General features: G+C 39.8%; 1 protein-coding gene across 1 annotated transcript in view; it reads left to right on the top strand.

Moving 5' to 3' along the window:
- The first annotated feature begins 226 nt into the window (after nt 1-226).
- The window catches only part of dnah5 (dynein, axonemal, heavy chain 5), a 96478-nt gene continuing 74033 nt past the window's right edge, over nt 227-22671 (top strand). The window contains exons 1-31 of the mRNA XM_052065691.1: nt 227-446; nt 7557-7691; nt 7841-7925; nt 8050-8213; nt 9311-9529; nt 9817-9954; nt 10945-11121; nt 11193-11306; nt 11434-11541; nt 11888-12010; nt 12114-12329; nt 12880-12906; nt 13049-13156; nt 13260-13345; nt 13545-13752; nt 13837-13950; nt 14039-14245; nt 14746-14826; nt 15056-15146; nt 15792-15937; nt 16554-16728; nt 17807-18043; nt 18207-18403; nt 18551-18644; nt 18797-18939; nt 20078-20154; nt 20267-20391; nt 20474-20709; nt 20916-21134; nt 21221-21283; nt 21384-21622. Coding sequence (XP_051921651.1) covers nt 357-446; nt 7557-7691; nt 7841-7925; nt 8050-8213; nt 9311-9529; nt 9817-9954; nt 10945-11121; nt 11193-11306; nt 11434-11541; nt 11888-12010; nt 12114-12329; nt 12880-12906; nt 13049-13156; nt 13260-13345; nt 13545-13752; nt 13837-13950; nt 14039-14245; nt 14746-14826; nt 15056-15146; nt 15792-15937; nt 16554-16728; nt 17807-18043; nt 18207-18403; nt 18551-18644; nt 18797-18939; nt 20078-20154; nt 20267-20391; nt 20474-20709; nt 20916-21134; nt 21221-21283; nt 21384-21622 — 4442 coding nt within the window. The 5' untranslated portion in view covers nt 227-356. The remainder of the gene's footprint in view (nt 447-7556; nt 7692-7840; nt 7926-8049; nt 8214-9310; nt 9530-9816; nt 9955-10944; nt 11122-11192; nt 11307-11433; nt 11542-11887; nt 12011-12113; nt 12330-12879; nt 12907-13048; nt 13157-13259; nt 13346-13544; nt 13753-13836; nt 13951-14038; nt 14246-14745; nt 14827-15055; nt 15147-15791; nt 15938-16553; nt 16729-17806; nt 18044-18206; nt 18404-18550; nt 18645-18796; nt 18940-20077; nt 20155-20266; nt 20392-20473; nt 20710-20915; nt 21135-21220; nt 21284-21383; nt 21623-22671) is intronic.

Here is a 22671-nt window from a genome sequence, read left to right as displayed (position 1 = left end):
TTTGTCCTCTTTACCCCATGAAAGTATGTTTTCTTCTAATTTTTATTAAACAATTCATGATGCAGCGTAGTTATAAAGCGCTCCAAACTACAATCAATTCTTAATGCTCTATATAAGTTTCAGTCACCTGCAAGCTTTTTGTCTCCCTTTTTTTGAATCTGTGCTCGGACAGATTCTTGACATACTGCCTCCCCCACTTGCCTGCGTTACCTTGGTAACCAAACAACAACCCGATGGCCACTAAACGCAGGAGCAGTAGCATCAAATCTTGAGTGATTTTGAAAAAACGGTGGCCAAATCAACACATTTGTTGATGAGATCGATTGGAATTGATTAAAAAGGGCACTGTGGAGGGCATGGCGTCCACGTCTCGTGTCGTTAAAGTCAGCTACAGGAACCGAAGCAGCCAGTCAACTGGGACCGCGGAATCTCTCAAGGAACTGCAGGTATGAGCACATCAATTCCAATAAATTTGTTCCGATTGCAGCATTTATTTCATTGTTGAAAAGATCCGTGTCGGTGAAGAAATCGACGTTTTTAAATGACTACAGTTGACAGATTATGTCCATTACTCTCGGGTCTCGGCTAATACGTGTACTGATTACACGAGTTCATTGAAAGACTCAATTGCAACTCCTGTATATGAGTTTTTTTTATATGTAATGCAAACACAGGACATGCATGTTCTGGTTAATTGCTTCCCTTTAACTTACAAAACACATAAATCGCTTTCAAGTACCTCGACAGTAATTTACTCATGAGCTTGTGTACCGTATGCAACGGCGCTACGGTACATGATACGGCACACATTGATATATTTATACGTGGTAATTTTTAATCACATATGTGTTTTTTTGCACAGAATTAATAAGACAAGGGTGTTAGAAGGGTTGAAATAATACAAAATATTCTGCACATTTTCTAAATATTCTCATTTTGTCGTATATTGCTCAATGGGTTACTTTGCTTTTGGACTATTTGTATAATTATACTTCTGGGTGAGTATGTTTTTCCCTCTTCACACTCTTCATTGCATCTATCTCTGAGATTTTTTATACTTGTTTTGAATATCACTGCTACGTTTCACTTTGGCATCCCAGCAGTGATTAATAATCGTTCTTGGGTGCACTGAGATCGTTAGTCCACTAGAGAGCAGTGTGTTAACGCTCTACTGTAGTTGCAAAAAACCGATGGTCATTGGGATGAATTCATATTGACGTTTTAAAAGTAGGAACCACACATTTGATCAACCTAGTTCGAATTGGTTCGACTAAATCAAAATCATTCCTCTTGCATTTTGGACAGGTGTATGCTCCCTACTTTGTGAGAAAAAAATCGGGGCACTCTCTTGTCTGTGCAAACGCCAAATTAATTTATGCCTGATTTGGTGGGGGTGCTGTGGAAAATATTGAAGGCTTTAACGTCAATGACGTTTGGATGAACTAGAATATGGATCCTGAGCAACACCCTCTCATCCCATATCAGTTACCATTGACCCGATCTTAAAATGTCTTTTTGAGGCGTCATTTTTATGGATTATTGTATTTATCAGGTTTTCTGTGTGGGTTTTCTGGACGATTCAGGGTGTCCCCCGCCTACTGCCCGAAGACAGCTGGGATAGGCTCCAGCACCCCCCGCGACCCTAGTGAGGATCAAGCGGTTCGGAAGATGAATGAATGAATGAATGTATTTATCGGTTGCATTAATTATGTTTTAGGTCTGTGGTGTTGATTTTAGTTTCTCTGGGAGTCATTTCATGCCAGTTACAATTCAAGCCTAGGATTAATTTAAAGGTTGAAATATCACCAGGTTAAAAAATATTGGCAAATCTTTTGGGATCTAAACACCATCATAATGAATTTGAAATAAAACAAGTACGATGTGTTTTGCCTGCAGGTTTACAGCATTCCTTTGAGAGGACAGTATTTACATCCAAAGGTGGACGGTGTTGGAATTGCAAGTTTGTGTGTATGCCTTCCAATTTTTAAGGGACCAAAAGTAATGGGACAAATTACAATTCTGAAATTAACGTTAAAGTTCACTTATTGAGACTTGGTTACAAATCCTTTGCAGTTAGTTACAGCCTTGAAATCCGGAACATATATAGTAAACATAACCAGAGGCACTTAGTGATGCACCATCACACCTTTTTTTTGGGAAGTCTTTGGATTCAGGTCAGGGCATTGACATAACATTCCACTACTTTGTCTCACAAAAACGTTCTGTTTCTTTCACTGTATGCTTCTGGTCATTGTCCATCTGTACTGGGAAGTGCAATTAAATGAGTTCAGAAGCATTTGGCTGTTATTCCCCTTGGGTTGAAAGTTATATGAGTGACAGGTCCTTTCTGAAAAACGTAGATGTTGAAAATCTATATCATTGATACCTTCAGTCTTGTTTTCATTCATATTATTCCCAGCCCCATAATTAAGCCCACCCTTCATTTTGACAACTGTTCTGTTCAGACAGCGCCCCTTTTTTACATGAATTTGAAAGATCTCTCAGTATGATGTCTTGCTAAAAACCATTTAAATTGGACAAACACAAAAATAGACTGATTGGGAAATTAACCTCTGTGACATTGTCAATTGATCAAGCACTGCAGTATTTCCTTCATGAAGTCAGATGTTTAATGCCACTCTTGTAAGGGAGATTGTGTAAGTGTACCTCATATTGTGACCAGTAAGAATATGGTCCTAAATTGTGAACTAAAACAATCAACCGCGTACACACGCACGCTCACACACACACACACACACACACACACACACACACACACACACACACACACACACTCAAATCTCACTGCCTGTATCAGAGTGGGAAGCCTCTTTCTGTGGCTCTCTTTCCTTTAGAGCTCATCACATGTATAATTCACAGTCAGTCTCCTGTTTCACGGCAGCTCACAAGCTGACAGTTCGATCTACAAAATTAGTCATAGTGTATTGAATAATTGATGAAATAACTGCTTTCAAATGCAAAGGCTGGCAATGAGTTTTTTTCAATTCTAACTCCTCAGTTGGAGCCATGTGAAGAGATGTGCCACACATTTGCTGGTTGTCACAATGAAAACATTGATTTTATCATGAATCGGTGTGTGTGTGTTTTTGTGTGCGCATGCATGCGTGCGTGCGTGTGTGGAATTTTTTGAGGGCATAATTTTATTTGGACGCAGAAGCAGTGACAACGCGTACACTGTCAATGACAACTCCATTTTTAGATGAGCAGGATAAATATATTGGTAATGATGACGAAGGTTGTTCCCTCTCTGTTGTTGTTGTTGTTTTTTTTTAAATACTCTAAGATCTGCTCAGGAGTGCTGACATTTTTACTCATTAGCTCTCATTAAAGGTTTGTGCAATAGCTTACTTTGCTATGCAAGAGAAAGAAGCCAAGGCAGTGCGCAAAATTCCTTCACCCCAATCACATCCGAGTCATATCCAATTGGCAGCTCCATCTTCAGAGATGTCAATGTCAACCTGTACTGTACACTGATATCAACAGTGCTTTCTTTAAAAAAAAAAAACAAAAACTTAATTTTTAAGAAATCAAGTTACATTAAGCTATCCATCAATTTCTAATCGTCTTATCTTCACAAGGGCTGCAGGCTGGAGCCTATCCCAGCTGGGCAGTCGGCTGGGTACACCCTGAACTGGTGGCCAGCCAATCGCAGGGCACCTATAGACAAACGACAAACGACAATTCGTGCTCACAATCACAGCTAGGGACAATTTAGAGTGTTCAGTCAGCCTGCCATGGATGCTTTTGGAATGTGGGAAAACCGGAGTACCCAGAAAAAACCCACACAAACACGGGGAAACAAACTCCACACAGGATGTCCAGAGGCGGAATCGAACCCTGCACTGTGAGGCGGACGTGCTAACTCGTTGACCACCATCCCGCCCCCTGCTTGACATAAAAAACGATTGCAAATGGTTTTGCCACTACTTTATTGGAAGAGCATTTTTCACTGTAATGTTTAAGGAAAAAAAAGATAGCATTTTTGACTTAACAAAAGCCAACACATGTCCATCCATCAAATATCTGAACTGCATATCCCTACAAGGGTCGTGGGCATGCTGGACGAACGACCATCCGCATTCACCATCACACTTGATTCTTCTGTCTTGAACTAACTGGAGAATGAATCACACCTGGCTAATATTGTGAGTCATTTGTCCCTTTTGAGCTCCTGACAATGGCGGTGGCCTGTATTAAAGGCCTGTAATTCTAAATGATCAGCAAGGCCAAATTTAATAGCCACTTATGCCCTGATAATCATGATTGTTTGATGCCTCTGTAAGCATAGTATCACTTATTTTTTCTACAATACTGTGTTAGTGCCTACAACAATGAAGGTCTCTTCAGCTCTTGACTGGCTATCATTTTCACCCCCACAGTGCCACATCCCTTCCCCTGTCCTTCCTATTCTGTTGTGTTAGATGTGTAAGGTGAGAGTAGGGCCATGATAATTACCGAGTCGACAGCTGGTCATCCTACACCACATTATCCTGTTCACAGTCTTCGTGTACGAGCAACACGGATAATTTCAGGGGAGCAACCATTCTCACATGGCAAATAAGACAGCTGATTGCTCACGCAGCTGGTCGTTCTGTCTTGTCTTTGTTGGCTGCTCTAATTCTCAGATGTCATGAGAAACGAACCCAATTAAGAGGGAAGACTGACTTGAAAAGAAATATCTGTGTGAAAGGGCAACAATGATGCGACAATCAGAATATCAAAATGAGGTAAGGCGACCCAAGTGCTCTGTAGTTTCAGACGGCTTGGCTTCTTCGGTCAAACGCAAATATTTAGCAGTCAAGAATGCAGAATCTGCTCGTAAAAGATAGTGGTAAAAAGTGATTTGAGACTTTGGCTGGATTTACACTGGGAGCTGAAGTGACCACTTTTTTGTTTTTTGGGACTGATTATTTACATTTACATTTCAACTGACAGTTTTCCTTTCTGACTAGGTTTACATTCAGGGAACAAAGTGCAAGCGCAAAATAAGTAAGCACTTCTCAACAACATCCAGCAGCAATAACACAGAAGTAACAATAACAATACATACAAAGCTAAAAAAGTATAGAGTTCTGATTTCAAATGTTTTGATTCCCTTCAGCGTGGCGAATATTCAAACTGTGCCACTAGGAAGCAAAAAGTCTGAACTGTATCTTTTGAACCATGCAGTATAAATACGGTCTTAGTGATACTGGTGTAATTATTCATGATATTTAAATTTATGCATTGGACACAATTGAAGCAGACTTACTAATATGTAGAAAAAATGCATTATAAAATAAAGATAGATATAAAAATGTAATAATGATATGATGCATTTTGGGCTGTATTTATTTCACAGTTTTTGATTTTACAAAAGAAGGCTGATTTAAAATGGGAAAATTGGGCACATTTCTCCTAGTTAACGTGGAGTAATGTTTTCCACAATAAATCCTCCATATCATATAATATTTACATTATGACCAAATGTTCAATGTTACAGATGTTGTAACATTTTACTTATTTACAATTACAACAGTCACATCAGTCTAATTTATCATTTAGATGTGAAAATGATCTTTTAGAAAAGTATCAAAGGGATTCTTGTTTTTAGTTTTTTCAACATTTCTACCAAGTCTTGCTAATTTCACTTTCAAACCGATTCCAATCAACCAAGGACACATTGTGCACGCTTCGGGGCATGAATCTATATTGGAGTTTCAAACGTCTACTGAAGGTTGCGAGGTTGGTCTTGGAATCCTCCACAGGAGCCATTGGATCAATGTTTTGCAACTGTTTATTTGGATTGCATTCAAATGGTGTGTTTTTCAGTCTATCTGTCATCAAGTAAGCATTGTTCACAAAGTGATGATGTGTCCCTTTTTTTCCCCATCGATAAAATGTCATTCAAAATGATTTACAATTTTATTTCAGTAACCTTATGATGAGAGTTGTTTTGTTGGAATACTTGCCTACATTAAGCCACTCACCTACAGATGGTCCAACAGGATACGTCACGGTCTTCTATCGCCACACGTTTGGTCTTTTCGAACATTGCATCTGTTCTGTCCACAATTTAGCTCCAAAAATGATCTGTGGTAAATTGAATAGTTGTGAAAATGGCAGTTGCTCTGTCCTCTTGTCAATTAAGTAAATACACATCACAATACAGAGGTAACTGAGAGGGGTGTGAGGAAGACCGGTGATCTGTCATGTTTGGGAAACAACTCTGGAAACACAGCATCTGCAAGGTCATCCAGATAAGAAAATCATTGTTTTCACAGTGGTTTCATTTTAGCCATTTATCAGCAAAATTGCAATTCAAGGGCAAAAGTATCTGCAAACGAATGTTTCTAAAATAAGTACCCGTAACACTGACTTTGGCAGAACGTTCTATTCCGCCGTGGATTTGACATAATCTTTTCGTGATTATATTCCAAATTACATTTTTAAATATTAGATGAGTTACTGTATACCGGTATGTTGTGGCAAACATTCATGTCACAACGTTTTCAATGCTCTTTTCACCTTCATTCAAAAAGCCTCTGTTTGTTCAAAACTGCGATTGTCTTTTGATAACTTATGGCATGGCTTCAATTTGCCTGCATATGAATGTTATTTCTGCTGTGGTTGTTATCTTGTCCATTGGTGTGCACTGTCTTATGTATCTGTTGCATGGGCAGAAGACACAAACACAACTTGTTTCCACTTGCCATAACAGGACTCACTTATTTTTGGCTTGTGCAAAGCATGACTTGATTCTGTGGTGACCTCGGCTGTTTGTTTGAATAATCTTCACTTCACTACATTGTAATGGTGTTGTTTGCCTTTGGACAAACTGGCCCTTTCATGCTACTACAATAGGTAGTAGCAACAGAGAGTGGGTGTAAAACCAGACAGAGAATAAGCTCAATCGCGTCGACTTTTTTTTCACATGAGGGGATGTCACTCCATGACCAGAAATTCTGTCTCCTGTGGCTAACTGTTAGTGCCTGATGTCATTTGCCAGGAAGGAGTCTGTCGCCAAACAAACAACGGACACAGGGGTTGCACAGCAGAGATGGCTGTATTTATGGCACTTGTTCCCTTTTGCTCATCTCACAAGATAATTATTTTCACTCCACCATATCCTCTATATATGCTCCTACACACCCGCCTCACTCAGAGTTCCGCATTTCAGGACGGCTGCGTTTGAAGCGTACATTAAAAATTCATAAATGAACAGCGTCACTTGAAAAGCTGCATGGTTCAAAGCTTGGGAAAAAAAGTAGCGGCTTGTAGTCCGGAAAATACGTTAAATGTCAAGGGGAAATAGCTCTTGGAGTGCCAGCCGAATTTGGGGTGCAATGTTTGGAATGCATGTATCAGAGGAAAATAGCTGGGAAATTTGGTGTCTCAGTGGGAATTGATACATACAATATATACAAGAAATGCAGCTGATAAGGATTTATGACAAACATGAATCAAAAAGTCCTCTGCCAAGTGACCCATGCCCCATTTCAGCATTACCTTAACCGTGATATTATATTAATACATGGTCTGTATCTATTGATCAGCAAAAGTTAAAGGAGGAGCGTGAAGCCAAATGTGCCCAACTTGATGGAAGACATGACTATGTGCTCAGTATTGTGGCTTCGTGCCTGGGACTGGAGAAGGGTGATGTAGAAGATGCCATGCTGGAGGGAGATCAGGTATGATTCTTATTCAATGTCACAGTTTGCATCATATAAATTTTGTCTTCAGTTTAGTATAATCAAATTAATGTGGAACTCATTTCAGTTTAGGTGTGTGCTGTAGACAATCAATTTTTGTTTATTTGTTTGTTTGTTTTCGCTTTTAGCTTGATCGCATGGAGCAGTTCTTTGTGGCTGACGGGCTTCTGCACCTCATGTTTTACTATCAGGAAAGTGGACCAGCGGATGGAGGTGCATATTATGAACTGTGCCGTCTGAATTTTAATCTGCTCAACTGAGGTCGCCAGTCGGAGTTAATTCGTACTCCCTCTAAACAGTTATGTTTCTGAATTATATGTCCATTTGAAAATTGCAGGAACATCATCATCGTCCTCCCTGCAGTTGCCTCAGCCCCCTGGTCAAAACAAGAAGCATAAAGTGTTTGTGACTGATGGAAGGGATGTGGCCCTGACTGGCATATGTGTCTTCTTCACCAGAGCCAACGCCTCAAAGGCGATCACTTCTGAAAACATACACAGAGTAAGACCATTCGCAACAATTACAGAAAATCTAAGCACAACAATTTTTTTTGCGGGGGGAGGGCATCTATTCAACCTTGATCAAATCTTTCTTTCAAATGCTACCATATTTGTAAGAATTATGTGAGTGCTTTGCAATTGAGAGTGAGCTCCTTTTACTCCAGTTTTACGATTTGTTTTCAATAAGAAATGGGGGAATTGTATTCATTCCTTAAAATATTAACACTGAGTGGGGCGTTAAAGAATTTTTGATTTGGTCAGGGTTGCCCAAGTGAAGTCTATTGTCAAACTAATCACAAAACAAAGATAATTCAACCTTGTGTATTGAAAATAGACAAACCACACTTTAAAATCTTTTAATGCTAATAAACATCTAAATTGCAGTGTGTTAACCCTTTAAGCAACTGACTGAATGCAACTGATTCATCTACAACACAAAGGCAGCCAAGTGCACCCACATTGTATATGTGGAACAACTAATATTAGCATAATGATGAGCATGGAGAGGAGATATTATGAATCCCACTCAGGTTCTCGGGAAGAGACCCCATTGCAATCTAATTGGCTCCTGCAAAGAGGCAAGGACTGCCTCAAGCTCCAGTGCATTTATAATAACACCTCAATGAATAGCACATCGGTCTGTCTGTCTTATACTGATTACATAGAAGATACACCAGAAGGAGGATCATTTCTGTATGTCAGTGCATGGAGTGTGAGTTTATCTCATTAAAAAAAGACACCTGAACATTGTTGTTGTTTTGGGGGGAAAGTGTGAAACGGATTACTGTTGGTGTCCTTCGTTTTAATGGGAAAAGATGATTTGGGTTACAAGTGTTTTAAATTATAAGCATGGTCATTGAAAATTTTAACTCATACCTCAAGGCAGCACTTTATTTAGGTAATTTTGCCATGGTTATATAGTTGTATGATATAATGTAAACAACATAAAAACACCTCTCGATTTGGTGCAGTACAGGTGTAGTTTTACACCCGTCTGAGCTACAACCGTGGTAACGAACTAATTACCAAAAGTCAAACAATGGTTCAGTGTTAATGTGTAATGTCAGTATCAAGTAGAACTTAACTCTTTATTTCTAGGATGTCAGTTTCAATATGCTGGACACCTCAGATGGCGGTCTGTTAAAAAGTGTGCAACAGCTGCTCTCTGAGGTTTTCATACCAACACTGACAAAGATGAACCATGGCTGGGGAGAGCTGGCCAGTCCACAGGCCCAAGCAGTTAAACAGGACTTCATATCATCACTGGAAAACTTTGTGACCGTGTTGGCGGGGGCACAGGAGAGTCTTCAAGAAAAGGTCAGCTGCAAGCAAAATAAAGATAAGAAAAGATAAGAAAACCTTTATTAATCTCGCAATGGAGAAATTCCCAATTCACACCAGCAAATTTATGAAATGAAGAATAATATATAGCCTAATTTATTGACAATGTGACATGAAAAACAAAGAGCCAGTTGGTGTTCACTGTCTATATAATTTTTTAATTGAAACACAGACACAAACGTTTTATTTTGTGATTTTTGTCAACATTATCTCATCAATGCAACACTGCATCCATTACAGAAAACGTCATGTTCTGTCTCTAGGTTACTTTGAAAGAGTGTGATACGTTTGACGTACGGGTCTTGAAAGGCCCATCTGACTACATGGCTGCAGCCAACAACACAGAAACTATAGAAAAAATCGAAGGCTGCGTGAAAGTTTGGATTAAGCAGATCGAACAGGTATGAACCCACACATAAACATGTCTTACAATGCCATATACTGCACCTTGAGATTATCCTCCCAAGAATTTAGAAGAACTTTGGAAAAAAAAACTGCAAAAATACAATAAACAGTTAAAAACATCCTATGTGTCAGTGAGTGAGATATTGCAGTGGAAAAACATAGTTCAGTACACACTGGAATGCGTTGGGAATACTGTGTACAAAATGAATAGTTACGGTAATGTAAATTAAAATCTCCATTGCATGGAGGTCTGGATTCAAAGTCATGTTCAAAATCCAAGTAGAAAATCAAATCACTGGCTGATCACACTCCAGATGAGTCAAAAATTAGCCTCAGTTGTGTGTGGCTTCCATGTGTCTGTATGCATGCCCTACAATGTCTGGGCAAGCTCCTGATGAGCCACCAGATGTTCTCCTCGGGAATCTTGTCCCAGACCTGGATCAGAGGGACACTTGACTCCTGAACTGTCTGTCAGCCAGGAAGGATGACGACAGGGAATGGTCTTTTGCCACTACCTGTAGAACCATTCCTTCATCCATTCTTTTTAATTGCCTCTCATTTCCACCCATTGTATGTTTCATTTGAACAACATCAGGTGAAATTCATTCACAGTCAGTGTTCCTAACTGGGCAAGCTGATACCCTAAAAGTGTGACTCGCTTGGAGTTACATGGTGTGGTTTAAATGTTCCCTTTATTTTTTGAGCAGTTTATAATGTAACTTTCGTCAATTTAAAAAAAAAACACATAACTTGCCTTGACCATGAGTTATGGTCAATATGAAAAAAAGCAAAAGCCAAATAATAAATCAAATATAATGTGATCATATAGTACTCCTGGCAGTATTTATTTTTCCAGCTTAGTATTTGACTCCAAATGTACAAGATTCTGATTGTATGCTTAAATTTTACAATCACATTATTAAAACCATGAATTGTTCAAAGGCGACCTGTCTTTAAGTTGGGGCACAAATTATGTTATGCTGCAGGTTTTAGCTGAGAGTGATCAGCTGAGAAAAGAAGCCGAAGACCTTGGCCCACGGGCTGAGCTGGACCACTGGAAGAAACGGATGTCTCGCTTCAACTACCTTCTGGATCAACTTAAGAGCCCTGCTGTAAAGGCGGTATTGGGTGTTCTCCTGATGGCAAAATCTAAAATCATCAAGGTAAGGAAAGAATCACCTCCAAATGGAACTATTATACCTTTGTAAGCTCAATGATGATTTTCTCTGTCTAGTTGTGGCGGGAACTGGACGCCAGGATCACTGAGTCAGCCAATGAGGCTAAAGATAATGTCAAGTATCTCTACAGTTTGGAGAAGTTTTGTGACCCACTTTACAACAGTGACCCTGTACGACAAATAGTTAGACATACGTGCACTTGTCTTTAATGAGAATAAACAAACATACTGTGTCCCACTGAGTTTTGTATGTATTGGCATAATGATACCTACATGATTTATTTCTGCTGGGTACCAGGTTTCAATGGTAGATGCTATACCAAGTCTTATCAAAGCCATCAGGATGATTCACAGAATCTCTCGCTACTACAACACATCTGAAAAGATTACATCACTTTTTGTCAAGGTAACAATGCCCATTTTACACAGCATATATTTGCAATATATATATATTTTTTGTACGGATGCTGCCATTATTTTAACGTTATAATATGAGACCAAAGGTTACAGCGCATATGTGTGGTTAGCATATATGCTTCACAGAGGGTTGGGGGGTTTGAATCCTGGGGGGGAATTTGCATGGTCCGCCTGTGCTTACCGTCGGTAGAATGTAAGATGAGAATGTGTATAATAAAAGAACATATGCAAATATTAACAAATACACTAAGCTTAAAACACGTTGTATATGGATGTTTAAATATTGTAGCTCAATATATACCGGTATATATATATATTTTTTTTTATTTTTACAGGTAACAAACCAGATGATAACTGCTTGCAAAGCCCACATCACAAACAATGGTGAAAATTCCATTTGGGATCAGCCACAACAGATTGTAGAGGAGAAAATCAAAGCAGCCATCCGCCTAAATGAGGTAGCAAGTGCAGTCTTTTTAAAATTTTTTCACTCAAAGAGTGGTTTCCATGAGCAAAATATTTGGTGCTTCCCACTGTAACTTATGTGTTGCATGTCTTTAGGAGTACCAGCAATGCTTCCATAAAACCAAGGCAAAGCTGGAACAGACCCCCACAGAAAGACAGTTTGACTTCAGTGAGATGTACATTTTTGGGAAGTTTGACACATTCCAGCGACGACTTAACAAAATCCTGGAAATGCTGGCCACCATTTCTACCTACTCGGCCCTTCAGAATTCAAAAATAGAGGGACTTGAGATGGTAGCAACCAGGTTTCAAGTAAGATCAGTTTGCTTGATGACTGCCAGGCAAACCGTCAACTATGTACAGCATTTTTAATGATGTGGTATTACACGCACTCAGATGGGTTTTCAGGCGTCGAAACGTATACAATACTGAATGTAATGTCCAAGCTAACGCGATCAAAGTCAGATGATATGAAGCGTGGATGGAACAGTGTGACAAAGATTGCCCCTTCGCATTGACCATCACACTGTCATAAACTCATTGAGGGTTATCAGCACTCCTTAAAAGAATTATATTCTTATTAAAGGTCTGAAGCAGACTTCAGGTCAATGTAGTCTCCATTGGTGGTCCTAGAATCGAGATTGTTTTGAACCAAACCCCAATTGTAGTAGTTTTCGCGAAATGTTATATTATGGGTTGTTTCATCATTCCACATTTTATTTTCGACAAACATGCAGCGAGATGTCATGATTGCAACATCGATACATGACACTAATATGATGGATTTATTGCATTTCACGTTGCGCATGTTCTCCATAATTATCTGATTTTTTTTATGCCTTTGTTGTCATAGATGAACAAGACTACAGAAATGCAGGCCAAATGGGAGGTAATGTATCATTTGGGATGTCTCACTTTTATGCACAAATGACACACATTTGAGATTCGACTAGTTTCAGTTTCAAGCTGGTAACTGATTTTGAGAGCCCTGATTTAATTTGAGAGCCCTGATTTAATTGTTGATGTGACAGGCAATAATACTGAAGATGAAGACAAAACATTACAGTTTCCTTGACCAGAGAAGAACCGACTTTGATGTGGACTATGACGAATTCTGCAAAAGCACCGCTGAACTTCATGTAGGTTCAATGTGGCCAGACATTTCTTTTGACTACTTTGATTTAAGAGTGTTATGACCTGCAACACTTTTATTTTGATTTTTTACCCCTCTGCTTTATTTAGGAGCAGCTGAAAAATTTTATGGATTGCACTTTTGACCAGATTCAAAATACAGAACAAGCTCTTGATGTGCTCAAAAGATTTGGAAGGTAGTCCACAGTTTATGACTTAATGTGCCACCTGTTGTTACCTTTTGTTCTGCACTTAATGAATTAAAAAAGAAAGAAAGAAAGACTACATATGAAAAGGTTCTCAGATGTTTGGCATCTACTTGACCATGTGACGAATGGCTAATTCTCCGGACATGTAATTGATTTTTTTTCAATCCACTTTCTATCACGAAAATAGACTGGGTATCCCCAACCTCGGCATTGATGAGAAGTACCAGCATGTTCTCAAGAGCTATGGCCGCGACATTGAAATGGTGTCCAATCTCTATATGAAGCAAAAACTCGACCCTCCAATCGGCCGCAACTTGCCCCCAGTCTCTGGCCGGATCATGTGGGCTCGACAGCTATACAGCAGAATTCAGGGCCCCATGGATTTGTTTCAAAAGGTTTATTCATCATCATCCTAATCATCACTGTTTTGAAACATTGACAATGTTTAGAATTGACTTGTCCTTTTTATATCCGGATAGCACACTGGTGTCCTTTCCACACCGGAGGCAAAGAAGATCATCAGGAATTACAACAGGCTCGCAGCAGTTCTGCTTGAGTATGAGATACTTTACCATCACAGCTGGATGAAAAGGGTAAAGAATAGAGGAAATGCAAACCAAACAAAATCCAGTTTTCTTTCTCCTTCCCTGACGACAGCAAACCACAATCCCTTGTTTCCAGGTTGAGGATGCCAGGCCTGGCCTACAGGCGTCTTTGCTGGTTCGCTCACCAGAGACAGGAGAACTGTTTGTGAACTTTGACCCAGAGATTATGAAGCAAATCAGAGAGGCGAACTGCATGAGCAGAAACAATTTGGAGGTCCCACCTTTTGCTGTTCTGCTGCAGCGAAAACAGAACACCCTCAAAAAGAACTTTAACAATTTACAGGTCAGTATCTGCTCACACTTCTTTACACTGAAAAAGATCACTATTGCTTTTTACATTTGTTGGGTTTCCATTAGTTGTCCCGAAACTGCTGTTTTGTTTCAGTTTGTACTGTATATGTTTCAGTATTCATGTAAGTAAAAAATATAGAGTATATACAGGTATATGGGATCTAGAATAGGTCACTATGCATGATGTAATAAAATAAACTACAATTCTAAAAAAAAATTGAGGGTTTGACGTTCCTTCTTCTGTTGCTACAGATTTACAGCAATACTGAAATAATTACATTTAAACCTTATATATGAAATTAAGTGACAGATGAAAATGAAGGACAATTCCGTGATAATTATTATTAGTATTAGTTAGCTTTATAAATGTCAGTTGTAGTTTGTTAGTTTTTTTTTTTTGGGGGGGGGGGTTGGGAACAAAAATCCTTTCAGTTTTCATCCCGTATAGTAACCTTGTTTCATAGACAGTGTTTAATTCCTTTGCTATTTCAGTTCATGTTGAGTGAGAATGCCAGAGTTCGCGGAAAGATTCAGAGTGCCTTTGAACAACTGGCTATGCCACATGTTACTAAGGTAAGCAGCATGCATGTGTGCAGTGTAGTGTGTCCACATTAGAAGTAGGAATTTGTCTTAAGTGATGTGCTGCCGCAATACATTGAACAAACATAGGTCAAGATATTTTAAGTTAGCCCAAAATGGTCCTTGATCATAATGTATTTAAAACAATTATTAACATTAAAGTTCCATGCTCATAATTTAGCTTGTATACATGACTATGACTAATTCCTCATTAACTTCACAGGTAGATGAGGCAATACAGCCAGGGTTGACCTCCCTCAACTGGACATCAATGAACATTGACAAGTACCTCAGTACCATTTACAAATCCTTAGGTAAGTTGACATTCATATTTTGTGTAGTCATTCATATCTCTATATATATATTGCGCGTCGTCCCGCACGCGGTCTGTCCTTCCGTCTGTCCCTTTTCAAAACGTACCTACTTCACCGCGCCGCTGCGCGCCGCCACTGCGCCGCTCAGGCAGTGGCTCACTACGATCGCGCGGGCATCTTAGCGAAAAAATGTTGTCTACCCACAAGCATTGCAATGAAATTGTTAGTTATTTAGTAGAGCTAAACATCTCTTTATTTTCGCGATAAGCAATGAAGATGAACAAAAAGTTGAACCAAGCAACAACACTTTTGTGGGCCGAAGGCCCACCTTACCAGCATTCGGCAGGAACTAGCTGATGAGCCGCCCGTAGGGCGGCGAACCACCACCTTACCAGCCTTCTGCAGGAACTAGCTGATGAGCCGCCCGGAGGGCGGCGAACCAGCTAGTTCATGATAAATACACAACCTCATCACTTCTCCTTGCTATATACTGTATTCCCATTATTATTATTATCATTATTGTTGTTGGATCTGGTTGCTGCTCTTCCTCCTGTCACTGTACACTTTTTCTCTCTCTTCCTTCACTGCTTATCATCATTTCCCCATCCATTTCCGACTGCCTCTTGCTGCCCTCTCCCCCCCCAGAGAATCTGGAGCTGTTGATGGACAGAGTGAATGACCTGGCAGAGTTCAGGATAGATGCAGTGTTGCAGGAGATGAGCACATGCACACTGTGCATTCTCCCAGAAGATGAGCCTGTGACCTGTGAGGACTTTGTCAAGACCACCAGGGTAAATGCATCCATAGTCGTAAATGAAATAAACAGAAGGGAGTTGGCTGCATAATGTAAGATAATTCATTACAAACTCAATATGCTACTTCAGCTCAAACTTAATAATATATATAATTACTGTTTTATTAAAGGTGATTTTTTTAATTACGTTTGAAGTAGTGTATATATATATACTGTATATGTATACACGCACACACACACACACACACGCTGCTGATATGTTGAAAGCTTCTACCTTTATTGCAGTTCTTTTTTTTCTAGGAATTAAATAAATGCTGAATGAAATAATGAGGTCGCTGATGGTGTAGTGGTACCATACTTACTTGTGCGCGGGCAGCGTGGGAACAATTCACACTCAGTGACGGTGTGAATGTGGGTGTGGAAGGTCGTTTGTCTCTTTATGTGCCAGTTCAGAGTGTAGTTTGCCTAGCGCCCAAAGTCAGCTGGGATAGGCTCCAGCAACTCTCCACGACCCTGTTCAGGATAAGTGGTGTTCAAAATGGATGGATGGATGAAATAATGAAATAATGATTGAACCCATAATAGCCTGAAGGACCTCATACTGGACCACCATTCTCTGTGCCCACTCATGCACTTACTGTTTGTGTACATAGGACTTGTGTATCAAGCAAGCACAAAGTCTGCACACCAAGAGCCTGCAGGTGGAGGAAGCTGCTAATGAACTAATCAACATGCTGCTGGAGTTTGACCACAATCAACAAGAGGAGGGTGAAAAAATGGAAGAACTCTGCCCTCAGAGGAAAACAGAAGACAATGTCGACAGGGAAGGTATACACCATTTTGTGAAAAATTTGCTCAATTTGATGATGAGCAAAAAAGAAATGAAATAATAATAATTACAAACATTGGCATGACTTTTCTTAATGAGTTCTGTAATATATATACTGTATTTCTATGATTTTCATGAGAGTAACTGTTGCCGGTTACATCAATCAATCACTCAAACTTTTTCAATTTTTTTCATACATAAAAAGGCAACTCCAAGTGTTGTCCAATTAAAACTTCAAAATTGCAACATAAAAACCTCGATTTAGGGGAAGGGTCATCCGTTTTACATACATACAATACAGTATGACATTATTATAATTAACATTATTGCAATAAATACAAAAAAAAGCTTAAAACTGTGGGAAACGTTTTGAAGTTTGGCCAAAGTAATTTCACCAGTGCTTGGGGGATAATAATGCCGTGCCGCTGGTTGCTGTGAGATAACCGGTAGCTTGCTTCCTTTTTCATCTTCGTTATTAGTGGATGCAATATAGAAGGGCTTGACAGAAAACAATTGTATACTGGACTAAAGTCATAACAGTATAGCATTTTTGAGAGACACGAGTGCCCGAACAACAGCCATAGGCGGTGTTGAGAAAGTTGATTGTCAGCACAAGCTAGTTCAATGTTCAGTTCACAAATTTAAGAAGGAACTAGTTCATAGTTTCCGATGATATACTCTATAATAATAATAAACTAATAATAATAAATAAATAAATAAACAAGGCAACCAAGGTTAGTGGTTTTGCAGTTCCGAAAATATTCCAGACAATAGAGCCAGCTGAAGTTCACATGATTGCAATTTAACTCTAACCAGTGTTCTAGAAACCATTCTTGCTTAATACGTGCATGTTTTATAACATCCAGTCAAATGTAATCGAGGTCTCTAAAAATAGTGACATTTAATATTTTCCACTCATGTCTATTACTGTGAAGCAGTGATCGCTTCAGTAGGACAATTGTCCTCATTAACCTTTTGTCTTCATACTGTGTGTGTTGAGAAACCTGGATTTAGCATCATTTCCTGGAAGTTTGTGCAACTGATGACTCTGTGGAACAAATGTTCGGGGCTTCTCAGAAGCCCTTCTCTCTTCTAGACACATCTTGGTACCTCCTGCCAGTGTTGCGCCATCGTCCCCCTTGGTGCGGAGGAGGAGGAGGAGGCGGGACTTGATCCAAGTGATGGAATTGGAAGCTCAGGAGCTGCTGTCATATTTCAACCACCGCAATGTAGATGCTTTGTTCAGACTGACACGCAACACCTTGGAGACACTACGCAAGCAGATCCAGTCTTCCCCACTTGCACATTTCATGGGTGGGCTTTTGATTTTAATATTTTACCACACGCTATTATAACAATCGACGTTCATGAGGTGTTTTATTTTATTTATTTGTTTTTAGCCATCCAATGACCTCAAAAATGTCACTTTTCAATCTGTCAATTTGCACAAGTGAGAAACCCTTCTCTTGTACTTTAGGTGAGAATGAGTCACCCAAACGTGGGAGGAGCAATGGCCAGCAGGCGATTTTCAGAGTCAATGTGACCCTCTCTATCCCTAACATTGCCATCATTCCGTCTCTGGAGGACGTACAGCAAGCATTGAATAGGGCTGTAGAGTGTGTGGTCAGTGTTAGCAAAGGTGTTGGCCAGTGGAACAAAGAAAGGATCTCAAAGGTGTGTTTCTTGCATGAGGCAGTTACAGTACTTGACTTGAAGGTGTATACAAGGGCAGCCTATTTTTTTTCTCAGCTGACATAAATAATCAAGCACTTCACAACTTGATAAAGACCTGGTCAAACATTATGCTTGGTTTAATTGCAGAGAAAAATGAATGAACAGCGAATAGCAGCATTGAAACCAGACAGCTCTGAAAGTGAATCGGAAGAGGGAACAACCACATACCGGAGCCTTGCGGGTGCAGCAAATAAATCATGGCATTCATTGATTTTTTATTTATTTATTTTTTTTAGCAAACCCAAAAATATAACAATCATCACTAATTAATATAAGTTTTGTCTTCACCAATGTTAGTAATAACATGACATAGTGTCACTTCCTTCTTTTTAGATGGCAGCGCATCGGACATATCAGCGTATGTGAGCCAAGCCATTCCGATCCAAGCCAGAAACTACTACAAAAATGTGTCTGAGAACAAGGAGATTGTCAAACTGGTTTCTGTCCTGGGCACATCCATTGTCTCCAACAGAAAGGTATCCTTACTTTCACATCAACAGGCACAGTTCATTGAAAGATAGCTGTGTGAATATACCACATCAGAAAAAAAATAAGTTTTCCCCATTCCGTGTCATGCTGCCAGTTTTATCATGACAAAAGATAATAAAAATAACAGCTAAAATCGTATTTGTACTTAGATATATGCATAATGTTACATTCATGCTTTTTGGGCAGTGGTAGTTTATCAGTTTGGAACACGGTTCAGGCCCTTCTGTGGAGAGAATACTAAAAAAAAAATCTCTCTCTCTCTCTCTCTCTCTCTCTTTCTCTCTCTCTCTATATATATATATATATATATATATATATATATATATATGTATATATACCTGTATATACATACACCGGGATATAAAATTGATTGTGGAGTTGGTGGGTAATGCTAGTTTACTTCCTCACTTATACTGAAGCACAACTGTACAGGAGAACTCCCCCAGATGTGCCTCAGTCTGGCATCTCTTGCATCTTTGCATTTTTGTGGTCTGGTTCTGTCTATATGAAACATAACGTGTATGCAGCAGAATGTAAGTTGAAATTATTATTATTTAGGGAGCATAAGTATAACAAGTACTGGTGTCACGTTGTGCCCAAAGCGACAGAGTAATCACTACGTGCGCAACAAACTGGAGATAAGTGGATCACCGAAATAGCAGACACAGAAAGGAACTTTGTCACAAAAATGCTAATTATTACAACACAAAATCCCCGTCTAAACGGACAACAGAAAACGCTGGTGAAAAAGAGAACCAGGAAATAATTGTAACAAGGCAACAGAAAAGGCTTGCGGAAAAAAACGGCAAGGAGAAAATTTAGGGAAAATACTATGATCACTCATGAGAGGATATCTAGGAACGCAACAATTGTCAATAGTCTTTAAGGCAATGTTTTAACCGAGAAGGAATAGGCAATAGCAATGGCACGGCGTGGAATTTTCCGGCAGTGAGTTGACTGCCGGAGCGCCTAAATATGGCAGGTGCAATCGCCTACAAATGGGTGGCAGGTGTGCAGGCGGCAAGCAAGAACGCCTGCCCCTGCTGTCAAATATGGAACGTGACAACCGGTAATCAAATTGTACCATGCATATTGCTTTCAATTTCCATGCTTGCTTGTGTGCAGGAGGTGATGCAAGCACTCGATCATTTCAGCAGCTATCATCACATTTGGAGAAAGGACCGTGGTGACGCCATGCATGAGTATGAGCATTGGAAACAGCAACATATATTGGCGATATAAATATTTAGAATCATTGGCAGGTTAAGTACTTCATAACAATTATATCATCAGGTGTTTCTTTTTTTTCTTCAGGTTCCTCCAGGGTAGTCCAACGCTGTCAGAGTTTGAAAGCCAGATTCTTTACTATCGAGACTTGCAGTTGGAAATAAACTCAGAGCCTGAATGCATCAATGTTGGGGCACTGGCTCTGTTTACAGGTTACATTACAAAGAACTTTCTATTGACTGCACACCAGTTAACCAATAAATTGACAAAAAGTTTTGTTTTCTTTTCGACAAGTGGATCTGAAGCTGTCTCTCATTGCTGAAACAAAGAACTGGATGGTGGACTATGGGCTGTACTGCAACAAAAAATATTGTTCAGAGATGGACCAGATCTTCAGTTTCGTTGATGAAGCAGGAAAGAAACTGAATCGGCAAATTAAAGACCTGGATGACATTCGCATTGCCATGGCAGTTTTCAAAGAGATCCGAGAAAGCCAAATAGCCATTGACTTTCAAGTTGGACCCATTGAGGTAAACCAAACATTTATACTGCATTTATCTCTTCATGTACTGTACTCTATATGCAAATCCCCAAAGGAAGAAAAGGAGAGTATTTTCTGTTGCTGTGTCAGTCTGAACTAAACATTGGCTCACGGATGTGTACTCTACAAACAAAGCTTATTAAAACCGTCATTCTATGAAAAGCCAAACAAAAAGCTTCTAATTGTCTTTGATAGGAGTCCTACGCCATGCTTCACAAGTATGAGCTCTCAGTGGCTAAAGAAGAAGCAGACAAAGTGGACACACTACGCTACATGTGGGAAAAATTGTTGCTCCGGAGTACAGAGGTGCAGAACGAACTGATTGCCTTACAGCCGAAATTCAGAGGTGAACTAGTCACTAACGTGCAGATATTCATGGAAGACTGCCAACAGTTTTACATGGACTATGACAAGGTAGAGCAACATTAATTATTTGCAAATACCACTCAAAATTATTCGGTGAGGATAATAACAATTGGATATGGGCTTTCTTTTTCCAGGATGGTCCAATGGTCGAGGGTTTAGCTCTTCAAGATGCCAGTGATAGACTGATCATGTACCAGGTATGACAAGATGATGTTCCATATAAATCACGAGATACATTCCCGATCATATTCAAAAACTAATGATGGTGATTACATTTTGCTTCCTCCCTCTCCTCAGAATCGATTTGATAACTTGTTCAGAAAGTACATCACATACACAGGTGGCGAGGAGCTGTTTGGACTTCCTGTTACCGAGCACCCCGAGCTCTTAGAAATTAGAAAGCAGCTGTCTCTGCTGCAAAAGTTGTACGGCCTTTACAACAATGTCATTGACACTGTTAATGGGTACAATGACATCCTTTGGGCTGACTTGCACATTGAGAAAATCAATAATGATCTTCTGGACTTTCAAACAAGGTGAGAAAAGTAATTTGCCTTAGCAAACTCAATGGCACTATAAAGGTGGATATAAGTTTTAAACCTTTAAAATTTATAAACTCACCAAACTCAAATAAGGTTCACAGCCTAATGAAATATGTACACTAAATTGAATTCTGTTTTTGCAAATATAATAGTGTCTGAGAAGTATCCATCCATCCATTTTCTGATCTACTTTATCCTCACAAGAGTCGCGAGCGTGCTGGAGCCTATCCCAGCTGCGGGGACACCCTGAACCGATTGCCAGCCAATCGCAGGGCACACAGAGACAAACAACCATCCGCGCTCACACTCACACCTAGGGACAAGTTAGAGTGCTCCATTAACTTGCCATGAATGTTTTTGAAATGTGGGAGGAAACTGGAGTACCTGGAGAACACCCATGCAGGCCCAGGGAGAACATGCAAACTCCACACAGGCAGGCCGGAGCCGGAATCGAACCCTACACTTCTGCACTGTGAGGTTTATGCTCTAACCACTGGACAAGCGGGCCACCCTGTCTGAGAAGTAGTCATTTAACAATGTGTGTTTTATTAAAGGTTTAGCTTGCCAACACTAAGACGGAAGGAGCCAGTAGCACATAGCATAGCCCTTTTTGGGACCAGTGGAGATGTCGTCACAAACACTTAATATTGGCACAATAGGGTTCAATCTTCATTGGATTGCCACAAGCAGATCTTTAAGCAGTGTTTCACTTATCCTGGGCAGGACCGCTTCCGCTGAGCCAGGCAAGCCAATAGGTGAAAAGCAGGCTGACTGATTCAGAAGAGAAAAGGAAACGTTCATCAGGTCAGAGGCAATGAAGGAATGTCAGGAACAACTGAAGGTGGAATTGATAGTCAATCTGGAAGCAAACACTGGAAAGTCAGCATGAGACTGCTTATAAGGTGACTGAAAAAACGCGCTTCAACTGGGCGCTGCAGGTGTATGACTAATCAATTGTGGTGTGGCCAGGAGCAGAGTGGAAAATTCCACCACAGCAGTAGTCATAAGCAGGAATGATTGTTCCATTTTGCAGTGAAGTCGTA

Source organism: Hippocampus zosterae, chromosome 5 (assembly GCF_025434085.1).
Source record: "Hippocampus zosterae strain Florida chromosome 5, ASM2543408v3, whole genome shotgun sequence".
NCBI lineage: Eukaryota > Metazoa > Chordata > Actinopteri > Syngnathiformes > Syngnathidae > Hippocampus > Hippocampus zosterae.
The sequence above is the reverse complement of the archived record's forward strand: the minus strand, read 5'-3'. Positions and strand labels throughout refer to the sequence as shown.